At 45.0% G+C, this 19,097-nt stretch overlaps 1 protein-coding gene across 13 annotated transcripts in view; it reads right to left on the bottom strand.

Moving 5' to 3' along the window:
- STPG1 (sperm tail PG-rich repeat containing 1) overlaps nucleotides 1–19,097 on the bottom strand; it is a 50,722-nt gene that overhangs the window by 16,367 nt on the left and 15,258 nt on the right. For 8 of the 13 annotated variants that reach the window (XM_072750796.1, XM_072750798.1, XM_072750794.1 and 5 more), the window contains 3 exons: nucleotides 9,768–9,869; nucleotides 5,304–5,474; nucleotides 859–967 (listed from right to left, as the gene is read on the bottom strand). In XM_072750796.1, coding sequence (XP_072606897.1) covers nucleotides 859–967; nucleotides 5,304–5,474; nucleotides 9,768–9,869 — 382 coding nt within the window. The remainder of the gene's footprint in view (nucleotides 1–858; nucleotides 968–5,303; nucleotides 5,475–9,767; nucleotides 9,870–19,097) is intronic. The other 5 variants (XM_072750803.1, XM_072750804.1, XM_072750806.1 and 2 more) reach the window with 1 other exon arrangement.

The raw sequence follows: 19,097 nt of genomic DNA, 5'->3' as shown, positions 1-19,097 counted from the left end.
CTCCCTGAGGGGAGAGAGAGGGGACCCATTGGGAAGGTCTGCTCTGATGAGGGCTCCCAGAGTGCCAGGCTGCAGCATCGCCTGGCCCTCTGGAAACCTTTCAGTGAGGCTGGAAGTGGGGAGCAGGTCTGAGAGAAGAGGACAGAGCAATACTTCTCCCAGCCCGGGGAGGAAAACACTTGCTGGCCAGCTCTTGGGGCAGTTTCAGAAGTTGCTGTGGACTGACAGGGGCAACAGTGGCCTCAGTCAGACACCTCTAGGCCTAGGCCTGCCATCCGTTCGCTGTGTGATAATGAGCAGGCCACTTCCACTCCCTGAGCCCCTCTCCTCACCTGAAACACAGGACTAAGCATACAGACCAAGGAAGACAGATGTGTGGGGACTACAGGGAAAATGCTTAGCTCGGAGTAGGCACTCAGTAAATGGAGCTATCTTCCCCTGTTGGGTGACTAGTTGGTGAAGTCACCTCCAGGCTAAGGAGAAAAGGAAGGATCTGGACACTCAGTAGTGCATTGAGCGCCCCCGGTGGCCTGTGACGACACCTGGGGCGTGCAAATGTGCACACTTGGGGTGAGAAGCCACTTCCCCATCTGGTGGCCCAGAGTGGGTATGTCTGGTCATGAAAGAGGAGGCCAACAGGCTGCTTTGGGGGCCATCTCCAGAGCAGCCCTTCTTCTTCTTAAGGGGGAGACCAGGTCTTCTCAGCTTTCTCCTTTTTGTTCAACACCTGGCCAATGCCCCCTTTCCCCACAAAGCATAACTCCTTCCAAAGAGACTCCCAATGAAGCAATGGTGCCCCGCAGAGCAGCTCTGGTCATTAACCTTAGGTCAAGGCCAGTGTGCAGGGTGGCTGCTTACCTGGGGCAGGTCCTGTTTCAGGGATAGTGAAAAATCCTCTCTGGGTTTTGGACACAAACCCGGCTCGGGCAGAGACGTTGTTTCTCTGCTTGCAGCAAGAGACAGAGGCCTGGGAAGAGGAAGAGGGAGAGCTCAAGCATGGTGTGCCTGACACCTTCCCTTTCTTTGTCATCAGGTCTGGACAGGTGGCACATTGGGGTAAAATATCGCATTTAAACCTGTCCTCAGAACATGAACAGACACGAGTGGAAAAGCCACCCACCCTCCCCGCATCCTGACCGTGCCTTCACCATCACCCCAGCCAGAGTAGCCGAGGAGTTTGTGATCGCCAGCAGAGGTCTGGTCGCCCCACATGGCACAGAGAACGGTGCTGGGAAGAGAGCCCAAAAGAGCTGGTTGCCAGGCTTGTGTCTGCCGCACACAGGGCGTGATCCTGTACAAGTTGTCCAATTCCTCTGAACTTGGGGTTTCTCACCCGTGAAACACATCAGGTAACCCCAGCAGTCAACAGACATCACCTATAGGACAGTGTCTTTTTTCAAGTCCATAACACTGACTATGCACATTGTTTTCCTTATTTTTTCTATGACTTTTATTCCTTTCAGGACACTTAGTCCTACATATCCCCACCCTGATTCCTTACTGTTCAAACAGCCCTCCGACAAACGCAAGATTTGGGGCTCACAAGGACATCATGTAATTTAAGATTATGATCAGATCTGTCTGTAACACTCCCTCATCTCGACTTTTCTGGACTGACCAGAAATTAAGAATTTTGACTGATCCACGCAATATACAGCATGTTTGGCACTCTAAAAACAATAGGAGAGAGAGAGGAAGGAAAAAAAAGAAAAAAAGAGCCCTGAGATCATTCTTCTGCTATATGTGAATCATAAATGTTTTAAATACCAATTTGCAGTCAGTCCCTTGTATTCATTAGATAAAGATGCAATAAAAATCATGAATGCAGTGACCAAGAATATTTACTGAATGAGTGAAACTATTTGCTGGGGCCAGGATGGTTTGATTTTTCTGAGATACTCCTTTGTCAAAAAAAATGTTTCTCAAGAAATGCAGATGGCATTTTGATTTTGTGTTTACAAAGGTGGAGGAATTTAGCGTTTTCCCAGGGTCCTAATAGCTAGAATGCGTGCAGGGAGGGCAAACAAAAACATCAGATGGAGGAGGCTAATTACTGGACAGAGGGACAGGAGCCAGGTTGCCGGAGAGGAAGTAATAACACAGTATGGGGAAAAAGGATTCAAATAGAGAGGTGGGGGATCGAGGTAAGCAAAGGCAAAAGAAAGGCCCTGATTGACCTCGCCTGCAGTGTGGCTAACAGGATTATCACATTTCTGCTTCTTGCCAGTTGACTCAACCATTGTTCTCTTGGTCTGAAAAAAGCCTCCTGTAGACAAAACACGATTTCAGCCTTATTCCTCATCCAGACAGAAAAACAACTGAAGGAGGGAGCATTTGTGTATACTCTGAGTGCATGTCACTGGAAGATTTCACCATTAGACGAGGAAAACAGTCAGCTAGCTCCACTGGCAGGTTGAAAAAAAAAAAAATGAAGCAGGTTTACTGTATCATGATGGGAAAAAAAAAATCCAAGATATAGTTGAGTAGAAAATGCACATATACTGCAGATAGTGTAATCCTAATGCTGGAGGTAGGGATGGGGGGAAGAAGAGACTGAAAGAAACTGCACCTGGTTTTGATGGTGGGTTGCTTTAAAGGGCAGGATTATAAGATAATTCTATTTTTCTGGTTCATCAGTCTCTAAAATGCGTGGATATATTTTATGAAGAGCATGAATCATTTTCACAGTCACATGAAAACAATAACCCACAAAAACCATGCACTTAAAATGGATGCATTGGCAGAAGGTCTGAGCTCTGACTTGGGAAATGGTCTTTTCTAGTTTAACAACTACATACCTCGGGGGGTAGTTCCTTCAATATCATAAGCATTAACTGCCAGGATCTGTGTGGGACACTGGAGATACATACGATGCCAGGTGGAGACACCCAGAGGAGGCTGGGGAAGCAGATGCATGAAACACTAACTACCTCTCTCAGGAATAGCAAGGGTGCAGCGGCCAAGGACCATCATTATCAGTTTCTTGGACCAGGCCTTGACCTTTCTCCTGTTAGCATAACAGCTTCCTAACTAGTTTTTCAAAATCTACTCTACCCACACTGTGGTCCATTCTCCTTATGACTGCTGGAGAGGGCTTGTTGAAAAAGTACATCAGATGATGTCATCCTTCTCAAAGGCTTCCCACAGAGAACCAAATTAAAGATCCCTCCCAGGGCTTTTAGGGTCCTGAATGAACTGCCCCCTGCCTACCCATCTGGCTTCCCCTTATCCCCTTTCCTCCTAGCTAATGCTACTCCAGCTACCTTCTTGTAGTTCCCCAGGGCTCAAGCTGCTTGCTGTCCCAGGACCTTTGCACCTGCTATTCCCTCAACTCTGGCTCTTCCTTCAATTCTTGGGTCTCAGCCTCAGAGCCTTCTCTGACCACCCAGTCTAAAGTACACAATGCTGTCAACCCTCACATATTCTATCTCTCAGGCTCCAACTATTTGTCTGCCTCAAAGCTGGCCATAGTTTGTAATGATTTTGCTTGCCTGTTTACCAGTTTTGTCTTGAGTTCCCCACCGGAATCTAAGCTATATCACTGGTCTAGGACAGAGTAACCACAGGATCCACGAAGGGAGACCCAGCAGGGCTGGAACATGATGAGTGATCACTTTCCAGCTGTCTATCTCAGCCATCCACCTGTGCTCACTGATATGCAAATAGTCCCTTTGAGTGGGGTAAATTAGGGCAAATCCCTTCCCTTCCCTGAGCTCAGTTTCCTCTTCTGTGAATTGAAAAAAAAGATAACCCACTTCCGTGGACTCTTGTGAGTATTAAATACAGTATTGAATACATAATGCTTAGAACAGCACAGAGTCCTTGAAAACTACTTATAATCATCATCATCATCATCATCATTATCATCATCATCATCATCATCATCATTATTTTCAGACGCTGGTTATCCCAGGCATAGACTATCTAGAGCTGTGCTCTCTAATATAGCAGCCATTGACTATCAAGCACTGGAAACATGGCTGGTCCAAATCAGGATGTGCTGAAAGTATAAAATACACACTGAATTGTAAAGATAGATGGAAAGAATGTAAAACATTAATTTATTTGTGTACTGATTAGATATTGAAATAATATTTTGAATATATTGGGTTAAGTAGGATATATTCTTAAAATTGATTTTATCTGTTCCTTTTTACTTTCAAATGTGGCTACTGGGAAAATTTATTCATTTATTTATTTTATTTATTTATTAAAAATATTCCTACTGGGAAAATTTTAATGATGTATGCGCTCCCATATATTTCTGTTGGACTGTGCTGGCCTAGCAGGTAGGTATATCACTTTGAGCACATTATAATTGATTGGATCAATCTCAGGCAGGGTCTTTACAGTCAGAAAAACAACTATTACTTATAAGTATTATAAAATAAAAAGGAAATTAAAAATGATGTACTCTAAGACCAAAATATTTTGTCGTATGTCATAATAATATAAATACCTTCCATACAATTCATTTCTTATGTATTTCAGAGTGTTTCCACATTTGTTGTCTCATTTGCTTTTTATAATAACCCTAGAGGGCGAGTATAATTGGTTCCATTTTACAATTGAGGCTCAAGAGGTAACATGATTTCCCCAAAGACATTTGGTGTCTCCACTGATGGCGGAATCCTTGTGCGCCAGGGGCTGGGCTAAGAACTCAGCTTGGATGACTTAATTTAACATCTGCATTAATACTATGAAGTGGACACATTTCCCCATTTTGCAGATCAATAACCTGAGTCCTGAAAGCTAAAGGGACTTGCCCAGAGCCACGCAGTTACAAAGAGGCAGAGTCAACATTTCAATCCAACTCCATCTCTCAACCATTAATCATACTGTTCTCCCTCCGTGACTACAGAGTGATTGTAATTGGCAGAGCATTATGTTAAAAAAACAATTTCCAATATGGAAATATGGAAATTTACTTTCCCTATAAGACCTAAAAGTAAATGGATGGTGACTGTAAATAAAGTGGGAAATAATATACTTATTATGGATAAGAAAACTGTCCCAGAAAAGTCTTGTGATAGGAGTGATTATAGTGAGGATTTTCCAGGGTGTGGTCTTCCCACTGCTTCCCACTGACCTCCGTGTTGCTCACATTTTTCTCTGGGTTCTGCAAATTCTCCATAAAGCCATGCACAGCCTCATGTACCCACTAGGCAGTCAACCAGTGTTAACTGGTTTATCAGTTGAATTAAAATGCTATTTCCCAAAGCATTCCCCCCAACCCCACCTTCATTTATTTTAGTAAAGCATTTATTCAATATGTATTTGAGAAGCATATGCAACATTCTTACATTGTAATGGTTTGGTGCAGGAGTTTCAAATTTGAGGACTTTTGCAAAGCTTGGCAACTGGAACATGCTGGAACAGGAATTACTGAAGTCTTTCTTCGAGACAAAACGTGATGGGATAGTGTATGTGTTCGCTGCAGGGGATTTAGAAATGATGGTGTCCAGTCGGGCACACTGCAAGGACAAAGCCAAAGGAATCAATGCTCTCCCATAGTCCCTTGGCTCTACAGGACAGATGTCAAAGGGATGGTGTCCAGCCCCAGGTCTAAAAGCATTTTGCAAAAGCTGAAACTCTAGCAGGTAACAATGATAAACTGACCTCAGGCTTTGAGGATTTGCTCTTCGAGAATGCAAGTTCTGACCCGTTTTAACTTCTGTAAACTAATTCAAATTATTCATCTTACATTTGGGACTTGGCAAAAATAATTTTGCCATAAATGCATTGCCACCCAATCCCGTTTCAGGCCACTTACACTTGACTCATCAGCTGTTGGGTAATTTATACGATGGGAAGCTTTAGACTTTCTTCCTGCAGCCAAGGCTTTCCTTCTGAGTAAAACCTCATGTCTTGTTTCTAAGATTAAGTAATCTGAATTGCTTAAATAATAGGTTTGCTTCTAATGTCTTAAAGGCACAAGGGTCGATGGGACTTGCCGTCCACACATGCCTCCTACCTTCCACCTAATTGCTCATTTCTTTTTTTTTTTTTTTAAGATTTATTTGAGAGAGAAAGCATAAGCAAGGGGAGGGGCAGAGGAAGAGGGAGAAGCAGACCCCCCCACTGAGCAGGGAGTCTGCCAGAGGGGCTCGATTGCAGGACCCTAAGATCATAACCTAAACTGAAGGCAGATGCTTAACTGACTGAGTCACCAAGTGCCCCCTAATTGCTGATTTCACAGAACCCTACAGTATTTTTGTTTCAGTAAAACCAATCTTACTCCTTCCAGGAAGCCATAATAAATTATTTTCAGGTTAAAAAAAAAAAAACACAACACCAGAATCAATGTTTGCCAAATGAAAATGGGCAAAAGCCATAGAAACTAAGTGATAACATCACTTTAGACTAAGGACGGTATGGCAAGTATTGGAGTCTGATAAAGCAAACAAACAAAAAATTCTTATTATTTTATGGTTAAAAGCTTGAGAACATCGTCCCAGGTGTCCTCAGCTGGATAGGGGTCAATTGCTAAACAAGCACAGAAAGTGGGTGAGGCTATGGGAAGGCATTAGCCCTCACCCCCACCAGCTCCTCACCCTGCACTCGGTGGCAGTGGTTCTCACTATTTGGACCACGGATGGCATATGGGTGGATGTGCTCCCAGGGGCCAAAATGTTCTCATCCAGAGTCTCAGCTGTTCAGAGTCTAACCCAGGGTCAAGTTCCAAGTCGGCCTTCTCCCAATTGTCAGGATTCACTGATGTTCCCAGAAGTAAGGTCACCCCTGCCCTGTATGTTCTTTGCCTTTGCATTTGGGGCAATAGTTAACTGAGTCCTTTCCATGGATTGTGGCACTTAATCCTCATAAAAAACCTGGGGAGTGGATATGATGATTATCCCCAGTTTCTGGATGAGGACACTGGACCTTGTCTGCTAGTTGAGGGTGGAACCAACATTATTATCCAGGCAGTCTGCCCCCACTATATGATATAAATTAGATATCCATTCTAAAGAGGAAAAGTCAAAAGGAATAAACATGTTTTCATTTATAAGATGAGCAGCTGATAAATGACTCTGGGATGTTCTAGTTCAAGGAGAATCACTACCCTCTCTCTCTCTCTCTCTCTGCTGTCCAATGGGATAGGCACATTTTTCCTTTTCACGTCCATAGAAGGAGGCTGGTAAGGTGAAACCATCCCCGGTGGTAGCATTTGTAGCATGTCTATCTTGACTCACCCAACAGATGAGGCAAGCACGTTTTTCTAAAGCACTATATCCCAAAGTGTTTCTTGGCATACCAGTTCTATAAACTAGTGTTGGTGGTGGCAGAAGCAGGGAGAGAGTTCCAAAGCCAAATAAACTTGAGAAGCCTCATAGCGTGTTCCCACTTTGAAGATTCATAATACACACCACCATATTAAGTACCCTGAGAAATCCTACAATAAACAAGCCTAACTTGACATAACCAGACTTTTCTGAAACTTACTAAATCATAGAATCTCTTTGGCCTAGAATACCTAATAACACACTTTTGGGAGAAAAAAACTGCTTTAATTGTTCATTGGAGGCAAAGTTTCATAAAGCATTGTAATAGAATTTGTCTCAGAATATAGATGAACAAAAAAACACTCGCTCATGCAACCTTCCCCACCCCTTGACTTTCTTTTAATTGCCGGGCCTGTAGGCTCCAATCTGGCCGCAATGCTGGCATTCGTGAACCTCTTTCCAGCACCTACTAATTTTTCCAGAACCACTCCTGCCACCATGCAAATAGAGAAAGGCCATGAAAGTCTCCTCCCACTTGCCTCATTTAACCTCCTGTCAGCCTCATGAATAATCCTGGAGCAAAGATTTAGAATACATTAATGAAGCTCTTTAAATTATTTGGACTTAGCAAGATGACAGATCCACTCCAAAGGTTGGGTGTAGTGGTGACAACAGTCATCAGGAAGTTTCTAGAATTTATAGATCCACAGAGTTTTCTGGTCAGCCTCATCTACAATCACACTCCTCGTGGCTATACCAGTGTCAGGCAGATCTTTCTCTGATGAGGGTTACTTTTCATACACTCAGAGTCCTCAGATCCAGAAATGGAGGAAGTGCCACATGTGAAAGTCACCAAGGGTTGGGGGGGGGGGCAAAGGCATGAAATTCACATCGGTGTGGAAAAGAAGTAGGTAAGATGTGGGGTCTCCTAACTGATCTCCTTTGGCCACCGCAGGCTGGTTATAAGAACCTAAATGTCTGTAAATATAAATTCCATCCATCAAAGCAGGGAGGGGAAGTCTGCACAACTTAATGTCTGCTTTCTTTTGGGTTTGGTCTGAATTTTTTTTAAAGACCTGACAGGCTTGATTAGATTCTGTAATACTCGGACCTTCCCTTGGGCCTCTTCTCCTCCAGACGGCCCAGCCTCGTCGTTTGGAAAGTTACTGCCCACAAAGCCTAGTAGGGAGTTGATTGTGTGTTCTTATTTTGTCCCTTCTTTGGCACCAAGCAGGAATGGGCAGTGCCACTCACTGTATGGCTGAGAATTTCTCAGAGAGAGAACCTAGGAGTTGCAGGAGGTCTTGTTTGTGACTCAGGTGGTAACACTCATAATATTTAACATGTTTACAATACTCTGCAGTTTCAAAGGGCATTTCACTCATTGCCCAGAGCCTCCAGGGAGTCTCCACTTTTATGAGGTAGCCGGGACACAGAAGGGTGACGTGCTTGAGGTCACATCAAGAATCCTCAGCTGAGTCAGGCTCAGGTCTTAAGTCTTGTCTCCTGTGCCAAGACTTTGTGAGATGGTACTTCTGTTGCTGATTGCTTTCAGGTCTCTTTATGTGCAGGGCTTGGGGCAGAAAAAGAGGCAGAGGCATGGTTGTTCTGTGAGCTCACTAAGGGCACGTGTGACGTCCACGTCTCTGCTGAGACTAGAGCTAGCTCCAAAGTCAGCTCTGCCAAAGTCAAATTCCAGTAAGCGGCTGCATTCAGTGTGTCTTAAATGGGCCCTTTGTGTGGTGTTTTGTTTTGTTTTGAAATCAGTTCCATTGTCAGGCATCTTTGCAATAGATTATTATAATTTTTATAATTTTTAAAGAGACAGATGGCATATGTGTTTTGTTGCTGCTAATTTGTGTTTGCTTTCTTTTTCACTTTCCTACCTCAGCTAGTTTTGCCCCAGTTTGATCCCTTTCCCCTTTCTGTATCTCTTCTTCTGGTCAATTTATAAATACTCAAATTAAGAACAAGAACAACAACAACAAATCCTTGCCCAAGTCTGGCCAGGGACATTGGCATTTCATATAGCTCCTTGATTCTTAGAGCCATTCACAATGATAAAGACCAATCTCTTACAAAGAATGGAAGTAGAGAGGGGAGGAAGATCACTACATTTCAGCCTGTTGCCTGCTCTCATTTTGCTCCCAGCAGATTTCTCAATAATTTGAATAACCCAATTTAGACCAAGCAGTATAAAACATCATATTAAGGCGAGATCTTTTTCCTCAAAATCTCGGGAAAACATCTGCTTAGCCCACTTCATGATGACAAAATTGACAAGGATGATCAAGTCCTATATATTCCCCACCCCCCGCCCCAGCCTCTCTTCCCACACTGGTGGAGGTAGCAGTGGGGGGTAGGGGGCATGACTTAAAGACCCAGGCTCTAATTTACCTTCATGACACCTGAGGCAGTAGTTATTCTCCTAATTAGAACCATGGCCTTTGGAGAGAAGGGACCAGATGTCCAATGCATGTTTATGCAACAAACAAAGGAAATTACTGATCCGCTAGTGGCCTTACTCAAGGAAGGGGTTCTCACCATAGAGGGAAAAGTGCATGTCCCTTTCTTAGACAATGAGACATTGTTGAACACTGGAGATTGGTGAATGACGTCATAGAACCCGGGACCTGGGATACCATCCTGGAAGGAAGAGAACAGGGCGTCATTTCCACTGTGCTTTTTGGCAAGCCTTATATCCATTAACACTAAGCCTCACTGTAATCCTCTGGGATAGGCACCACCACCACTTCACGGGTGATAGCCTGGCTCCACCATTTCCTAACCTGCCCACTCACTGTCTCAGTTACCAAGTGCTAGGGTTGGAATTCCAGCCTGGGTCTGGGTCCCCCAAAGCCCTGGCTCTCTCCACCAGGCCGCCCTGCACTCGAGAAGAATGCTGTTGTTTTTTTCATGCCATTAGAGAAACAAGCATAAGATGGGATCCTCGGTGTGGTTGATATGCAAGTCAGTGTGTGCTGAATGGGGAAGCCAAACCCAAGGGGAGGGAATGATGACCGATTTCACGTTAGCCGCACCCACCTGACTCAGCTTCCTCCTCAGCCTCTCAGAAGAGAAATCAGGGAGTGTTTCTGTTTATAAAGCAAAATGAAACAAAAACAACCTTCATCCCAAACAAGACCATTTCTAATTCTCAAACAAAGAGAGGCAGGCTCGTGAGGCTCACATGCTAAATGATGCAGGTATGATAGAGAGGAATAAACAGAAGCTTGGTTTCTAAGCCCATTTCTGCTTTTGCAGTTAATTGAGCTTTCATCTCATTTCCCAGGCTAGCTACCAGGGGGAAAGTATATGTTGACAGATGTTGGCCAAGCAAGTGGCATGAAATGATAAGGATGTTCTACTGTCTGGAGAGTACTGGGTGCCTACTTGATGCCAGGAGCTTTTCAAAGGTTGCTTCATTTAGGGGCACCTGGTGGCTCAGTCAATCAAGCCTCTACCTTCAGCTCAGGTCATGATCCCAGAGTCCTGGGATGGAGTCCCACATTGGGCTACCTGCTCAGTGGGGAGCCTGCTTCTCCCCTTCCTCTCCACTTGTGCTCTCTTGCTATCTCTCTCTCTCTCTCTCTCTCTCTCTCAAATAAATACATATAATCTAAAAAAAAAAAAAAAAAGATTGCTTCATTTAATACTCCAACAAGAAAGGAGTTATAGTTCCCATTTTACAGATGGAGACACTGAGGCAAATAGAGATGAATTTGCCCAATATCCCAATGCTACAAGTGGCAGTCCCTGAATTCAGTGCTAAGGACATGATGAACACAAACTCTTTGCAGTGGGAGGTGTTATCAAGTCCATTTTAAGGAAAGTAAGGCCCAGAGACATTTGGTCCACATGTAGTAAATGGCAAAGGCTAGATTTTAATCCAGGCAGCCCGATTGCAGAGCTTGCTGTCTCATCCTCTGCCACCCAGGCTCACCCTGGCTCCACCATCCCTACTACCTTCCTTAAGGCAGAAAGAAAACTTAAAAGTGCTACCAGGGCCTTCCAGGACTTTCCAGTCTGGCCTGAGCAGTGTGTGATTATGGTTTAATATATAAGATAGGGCCATCAGTGAGATTAACAGGTTCTTCTGTGCTGAATTTTATTTTATTTTAAAGATTTTATTTATTCACGAGAGACACACACAGAGAGGTAGAGACACAGGCGGAGGGAGAAGCAGGCTCTTTGCAGGGAGCCGGATATGGCACTCGATCCCCAGGACCCCAGGATCATGCCCTGAGCCAAAGGGAGATGCTTAACTGCTGAGCCACCCAGGTGTCCCTGTGCTGAATTTTAAATGCAGTGTAATCCTTTGAGTGTTGCTCGAAGCAGGTAGATACAGGAACGCTGATTCCCACTTTGTAGGTGGTGATGATTTGGGGTGCCCAGAGTGCGGGGGCTGATCACCAGGGAGAGTGGGGCAGGCCATGAGACATGCAATAGAAGCAGGTGCACCACCACCCTAGGCCAAGTTCAGAAGAAATCTGGCACGAGGGAGCAGATTCAAGGAGCTACAGAAAAACAAGGAAGAGATTTTTCTAGGCAGCTGTTTGTGGGCTTAGCATTTATTTATTGAGTAGCTGCTCACTGTGTGCCAGGCACTGTTCTGAGTACTTTACCTGCAGTAACTCATTTAGTCCCCATTTTATTTTAAAGATTTTATTTATTTATTTATTTGAGAGAGAGCAGAGCAAGTGAGAGAGAGAGCACTAGTGGGGGTGAGGGACAGAGGGAGAGGGAGAAGCAGACACCCCACAGAGCAGAGAGCCTGATGCAGGATTTGATCCTAGGACCCTGAAATCGTGCCCTGAGCCGAAGGCAGACACCTGACCGCTGAGCCACCCAGGCATCCCTAATCCCCATTTTAAAGATGGGAAGAGATAAGTCCCAAGGTCACATGGCTAGAAACTATCAGAGCCAGAATTTGAACCCAGGTGGTCTTAGTACAAAATCTACTTTTTTTTTTTTAATCGAGGTACGATTGACACATAACATTATATTAGTTTTGTGTATATGGCATAATGGTTCAATATTTGTACACACTGGAAAGTGATCGCCACAGTCAGTCCAGTTAACATCTATCACCATACACAGTTACAGAATTTTTGTCTTGTGATGAGAACTTTTAAGATCTAGCCTAGTTCTTTTAAGAACTTTTAAGATCTCTCTTAGCAACTCCCCAAATGCAATACAGTATTGCTAACTGTAGTCGCTACACTGTACGTTACATCCCCATGACTTATTTATAACTAGAAGTTTGTACCTTTTGACTCCCTTCACCCATTTTGCCCACCCCAATACACATACAGAGTCTACTCTTACCTTCTAAACCAAACTGATTTTCAAATGAGAATGTATAGGATAAAAGAAAAAAAAAATCCCACTGAGTTTTGAATCAGGAAATTTTAGTCTTAATGCTGCTAAGAGCTAAATGACCTTGAGCAAGTCACATGGCTGGGCCTCAGTTTCCTCATTTGTAAATCAAAGATATCGGATTCAATGCCTTTGGGTGTCTCTTAGCTTCAAGAGCCCCTAAGTCAAAGAGCTGAAGCAGGACATGTAACTCTTCCAGGTTTAAATAGTGAATAAGGAAGACACGCACCTCCAGCTTCCAGTCTACGCCACACTCAATACTTGCCATCATCAGTTCACACAAACTTTCCCGGCACCTACCTGTGTCTGAGGAGCTAGAATTGCCTGATAAAATACAAGACGTGCAAGGCTGCTCCCTCCTACTCTGCCAGTTAAATTTGAACTTCAGATAAACAGCGAAAAGCTATTTTAGCGTAAGTATATCCCATGCAATATTTGGGATATACTTATACTAAAATAGTTGATATTTATCTGAAATTCTACATTAACTAGAAATCTTGTGTTTTTATTTGCTAACTCTGGCAACTTCACCAGACCTTGATCATGTTTTACTTCTGCTATGTTGCAAACTGGTTTGAGTCCAGGCCAAATATGAAGAGGGCTGTCGCCTCTTAGCCTGGAGGGAGAGAGGACTGTCTGTTCGCTCTTAAGGATATTTCTGAAAACAGGCAGCACTATGCTGGAGCCGGCCCATGGCAGCTTGAGAGGGTGACTGTTAGAATGTCAGAGATTTTGCTGGTGGTAGATTGAAAGCAAGGTGGGAGTATTTACACCACAGAAATTGGCAAATGCTGTAAATCAGAACTTTCCTTTGTGGAGAGGAGAGGTGGTTTACCAGCGCCTTCCCACGACATGCAGGTAGGTTTTTAAGCTCTTCAGAGGGAGACTTCCAACTGCAGAGCCTTCAGGCTTTCTCCTGCAACTGGTGAATGGCTGGCTGGGAGGGCAATAAAAATCCAGAACTTTCACTTCTGGGTAACAGTTCATACGACTTTTTGTGACTTGGGTGAGTTTAGACCTCTCAGGGTGGATCCCAGGAGTAAGAATCCAAGTGATTGCAAATGGAGTGAACTTAGCTGCAAAACCAAGTTTTCTTAGCCAAGACCACCCCAGAAGGCAAAAACGAAATAAACAGACAAAGCAAAAATGGGTGTAGGGAGGGAGAAGGGAAGAGAACTATTTAACTGAGGTCTGCTGACTGCCTGCCCAGTGCCAAGAGGACCATGTGGATCCCATACTGTTGTCTCCCAGGCCTCCCCACAGTGTGAGGATTGAGTGGGTTTGATTCACGATTCCTGCAGAAGGGTGAGAGCAGCGCCGGTGTGTGGCCACTACTCTTGGCATTGCCCACGGCAGCTGCGATGGAGCCAAACCTTCCCATGGGGTAAAAGACCTTGAGAGAGTGGGAGTGACCATGGGAGGACGAGTTGATGTGCTCCCACCCTTTGACCCAACACATCTAGGTGACATTTGGTTAAAATGCACTTTGAGGGCCCTTTGGAAGGATTAGAGTCCCAAATGGCAGCCTCTGCAGGTACCACGGGTGGAACAAAGATCTATGTTCACTCAACCTTGGGATAGGTTAGACAGGCAATGAGGCAGCAGCAACAGGGAGCAGGGCATGTACCTCCTCACCCCAGATATGTCCATAGGTTATAGGAAGTGTTACCCATATACTCCAGGTTACTCCAGGAAGTAACCTGGAGCCATTTATAGAGCCTGAAGGTTCTAGCCCTGATTTCAGAAATTCTGTTCAATTAATACTTTCAAATCAGTGGTTTGTTGATCCATTTCTTGGCTTGGGAAACGTAGTCTCTGTTGGATCATTGACCAAAGACCACACTAGAGCTGCCTTTTGACTCTTCAAAGATATTTCAACTTGCTTCGGTCTATTTTGGGGCTGAAAAGTTGGCTTTGCTCAGGAGCACACAAAATGAATGAAAATCAGGGGTCTGCTGAAGGGCTTAGAAGTATCTAACAGGAGGAGGACGTGCCTGAGGTGGAAGCAGACCCTTGTGCTATGGCTAACCCACTGGTTTTACCACACAGAGATTTAGGGCTCTTGAGGGAACGATTTCTTTTGTACAAATGCCTCTAGTTTTAGGGGCTGGACAATGAGTCCATCGACCTTGTTGACTTCGTTGAAACCAGAAAGCTTTCCCTCAGGTTGACGTGGCCAAAGTGATGAGGACAGCACTGACTGCTGTGGGAGAGCTGGCATCTGTCCCCAGGGCACATCCCCTTACTGGATCCCCTGCCCCTCATCTGTGAACCTGCAAGGAGGTGTGTGGGGTGGCTGTCAGGATCTGTGGTTTTCAGACCTCATCTCAGGCATCCACCAGGGAGCCAGGGAGAGGGGGCAGGTTGGCAGCACTTTTGAGCACCAGTGTTTCCTCTACCTGGCCTACCAGTGGGCTTCACTGTGAGACACCATCACAGAAAGGGTCCTTCTGCTGACTCCGGGGATGCAGGACCACGGAGGCCCTTCGGGTTCAAACTATCTCAGACTCAGATTTGTTCCTTGTAAGACGCCCTTCCCCCTCCCTGCTTTCTCTACCCACCTACCTCCCCACATATATTTCTGTCTGGCCTCAAAGTTCCCACACCTCTGATCACAGCTGAAAAGGGAGGGAGCATCCTCCATGCAGGGAAACACCACATTTTTGTTCAGAATGGGGGAGGACATCAGAAAGGAAAGTTCTCTGGGAGCCCTAAGGAACAAGCAGGAGAATGGGATGCAGTTTCTTGAGGAGATTGTTTCTGAGTCACTCAGGTAAGTGTGAGGAAGCCAGTGCAGTGGGGACACTGGCCGCCTGCCAGATTAGAATGGGCCCAAGGTCTTTGGCCACAGCTGGCCCGGCAGGCTGGGTTACAAACATAGACAAGAGAAGTCAAGCCCTCATTTTTGAAGCACCGGTTATTGAGGGTATTGCCCCTGAGAGCACCCCTGCTCCTCTTTTTTCAGAGCCCTCCTCTTGCTCGAATCTGGTGTCAGCTTATTAGCAGCCCCTTGAAATCCCCCAACTGGAATATTGGCAAAAACTTAACAAACACACATGGCAAGCTCCTGCGGTCCAGAGCCTGTGCTAAGGTGTGAAGACACAGCACAACCTGTTAGCTCACACGTTCTAGGAGTGGGATGGACGTGCACGACGGATGGGGTGTGTTCCGTGACTCAATGAATGTGGAGACTGGAGTGAGGCTCATTTGCTCTGTGCACTTTTGAGGGGTGCTAGGGTGAGGAAAGCACACCGATGACCCCAGGACTTCCCAACGTACACACCTACTACCATCAGGCCAAGCAGAAGGTGGCCAGGGGCACAGGAGCAGCTGTTAGAGCACAGAGGAGGTGTCATTGCCTCCGTCCCGAGGAGACACAGGGAACAGTGTCTGGGAACCAGGAGCTACTGCCTGAGCCCATCCTTGCTCTTGCCTGACCCTGGCTGTGCAAGCTACTCAAACCTCTTTGTCTCAGGGTCATTATGTAGAAATCAGGGATAATGATAAGACTCACTCCACAGGGTTATTATGGGGATTAAATGAGTTAATAAATGCAAAAGTCTTCGAGGGGTGCCTGGCATGTGGTCAGTGCCAGCCAAGTGTTTGTTATTTCTAGGAACATATACTACAGTCTCCTTAGGGAGGTGTGCCGGTGATGATATGGAGAAATCAGGCTTCCAGGGCAGAAAGGTCAGGCAGGGCCCTACTATGGTTCCAACACGCAGCTGAGTGTACACTTGGGGTAATTATCCCCTTGAACATGGCAGTCCCTGCAGACTGAACTTCCTTTCACTTAAATATCCTGGACATGTAAAATATCCCTGGTCCAGTGCCTTGCCAAGTTAATAAGTGAAATATTATTAACTTCATACAAGTTCACCACAAATTAAACACAGGCCTATATGCCATGTGGGAGGGTGGACTTACTGTTGGGCCCGACATATAAATGTCACATGTATTTTTAAATTGCACCCATCTAGAAGATACAGTGCCCACACGCTACCAGCATTCATTCATTTAAGTCTGGAAGGGATAAGTCAGGTTTAGAATCATGGAACCGTCATCCCCGGCAAGGGCCTACCTATTATAACATCCTTGCTCTTAAAATGATGCGAAGATATTGTTAGCATTACACAGCTTGGAAAGCAGTGGCCACCGTCCAGAGAGAGATGGGAAAGAGGGAGGGGGAGGAAGAAAATGTCCATCGGGCTCCTGGGCTACATTCTGTCCCAGATTAGGCAAGTCTCCTCATGCACACAGAGTCACCCACACATCTGGAAATAATCATAAAATGTGCAGGGAAGCAGACTTCGTTTCTAGCAGCACCAACTGCCAGTCCTGACACCAAGCTCTACGAAGGATTCCCTGTACTCAGGACTCAGATCCATACAGGGCATGCGAGCTGGGCAGTGTTTCCCCACAAGGTTAGACTGATAAGGTAAGCGCACATTGCACAAGACGCCGATGCTCTGTGTTAAAGATGTGCTAAATGGGTCACAGAACTATTGTGCGGATACAACCAAGTTATGAGATCAGGCTCAGGGTGTGGATGATTAATGTTCTAAGAAGGGTGGTGAAACACCAGAGTTTTAAAATCTGTTTTTAATTTGCATTGCCTCACTAAATTATTGGGTGATGTTAAACAAGATCTTTAACTTCTCCGTGTCCGTTTCCTTCAAGAAAAATGAGAATAATGAGCATGGGACAAGAAAGTTTTCCCTCTCTCTCTCTTTTCATAGCTTGACGAACCTAAAAAATGATATAGCCCAAATTTTTCTGATGTTTCAGATGAGGAAGCTGAAGTTCTGAAAAGCCAAGAGACAAGGGATCCCTGAGTGGCTCAGCGGTTTAGTGCCGCCTTCAGCCCAGGGCCTGATCCTGGAGTCCTGGGATCGAGTCCCACATCAGGCTCCGTACATGGAGCCTGCTTCTCCCTCTGCCTGTGTCTCTGCCTCTCTCTGTGTCTCTCATGAATAAATAAATAAAATCTTTAAAAAAAAAAAAAAAGCCAAGGGACTAGTCTAAGGATGCACAGCTCTTCAACAGGGCAGAGCACAGGGACCTGATTTACAGATCCCATGCTCTTGCCACAAAACTCCATCCTTCTTTACAGAAGACTTTCAAATGCTTAGTTGAAAGTTTCCACGTTGTTAAACCAACGCTGACTACATGTGGAAAGTGCGAATCGAACTTCTGAATGATTTCTTTTCTGTATTTGATGCTGCCTGTAGCTTTGGCTGTCTGCCACCTTGGTTCCTTCAGCAGAAACCTTTCTGAAGAGCAATAATAGCTAGAACACTAACTCGAAATGATGTCCTCTTTGGTTTCAGGATTTCAGTCTTCAGAACCAGATCACGTAGAATGGCGCCTACGCACATTGCTTGACATCTTTCCCTCTCTTGAGCTTGGGCTGTTTTGCTAAGGCCTATTCAGAAACATACCTGCTGACTTTCAGAAATCAAATGTAGGGCTTCGCAGGCCACAAAAGGGGGTGTGGTTGTGTGTGGAAAGAACATGAGGCTTTGGAGTGAGCTAGACTTGGGTTTGAGGTCTAATTCTTTCCATGTTGATTCAGCAAATATTTATGTCGGGTCTCTTATGCGCCAAGCCCTGTGCTGTATGACCTTGGGTGGGTCATTTAACTTTCCTAAGCCTCAATTTCCTCTCCTGTTAAATTAAGATAATAAACCCTTCCTTTTTAGCATTGTTCTGAGGATTAGAGCTGTGGTCTAAAAGTGACTGCACACAGAGAAGGCATCAGTAAATTGTGGCTGCTATTACTTTTATTGGAGGCTGGACTGCAAGTGTTCTAGAGATGGACAATATATTATCACTGGCTTGACAAACGCGACACCAAACCCAAGAGACAGAGGGACAGTTAAAACAGACCCAGAAACTAGAGGGAGAAGAGAGAAGGCTCCTGAGCAAATATCTTATTTATCATCTTTGGGGAAAACCTTCAAGTAATTAAAAATGTGTGTGTGCGCATGCATCTACACACACACTATATTCTTTATTATTTGCTTTCTCAGAATCCTAAAATGTCAGAAGTGAAAGGAACTTAAACATTCTCTCATTCAGCACTCTTGTTTACAAAGCAGGAACAGGCCGAGGGGCAAAGGGGCTTGCTGAGCAACAGCCCTCCCAAGTCCTGTCTTACTCACTTGCCTTCAGCACCTACATCTCCTCCTTCCCTCTCTACCATCTTGGTAGGTTATGGGATCAAAACCACTTTCAGAATGCAGACAAAGATAGCCGAGATGATGACTCCTTCAAAAGGATGTTATTCTAAAGATCTTGGTTAAATGAATAAAGGAAGGAAGATGTTAAAAGACTGAGGATGACTGTGAGGTGCTTCAGCCCCCTGCTGGTGAGAGAGAGAAGGTCAGACCCTTGGGCCTTCAGCCAGTGAAAGGCCAAGCTGCCTGAGGATCAGAAGCCAAGTAGAATTTTCCAGATCAAAGAGGAAAAGGGATGCAGAAATATGTGGGGAAG

This window comes from Vulpes vulpes, chromosome 2, assembly GCF_048418805.1.
Source record: "Vulpes vulpes isolate BD-2025 chromosome 2, VulVul3, whole genome shotgun sequence".
NCBI classification, from domain to species: Eukaryota; Metazoa; Chordata; class Mammalia; order Carnivora; family Canidae; genus Vulpes; species Vulpes vulpes.
Note: the sequence above shows the minus strand (reverse complement) of the source record. Positions and strands in the feature narration are given on the sequence as shown.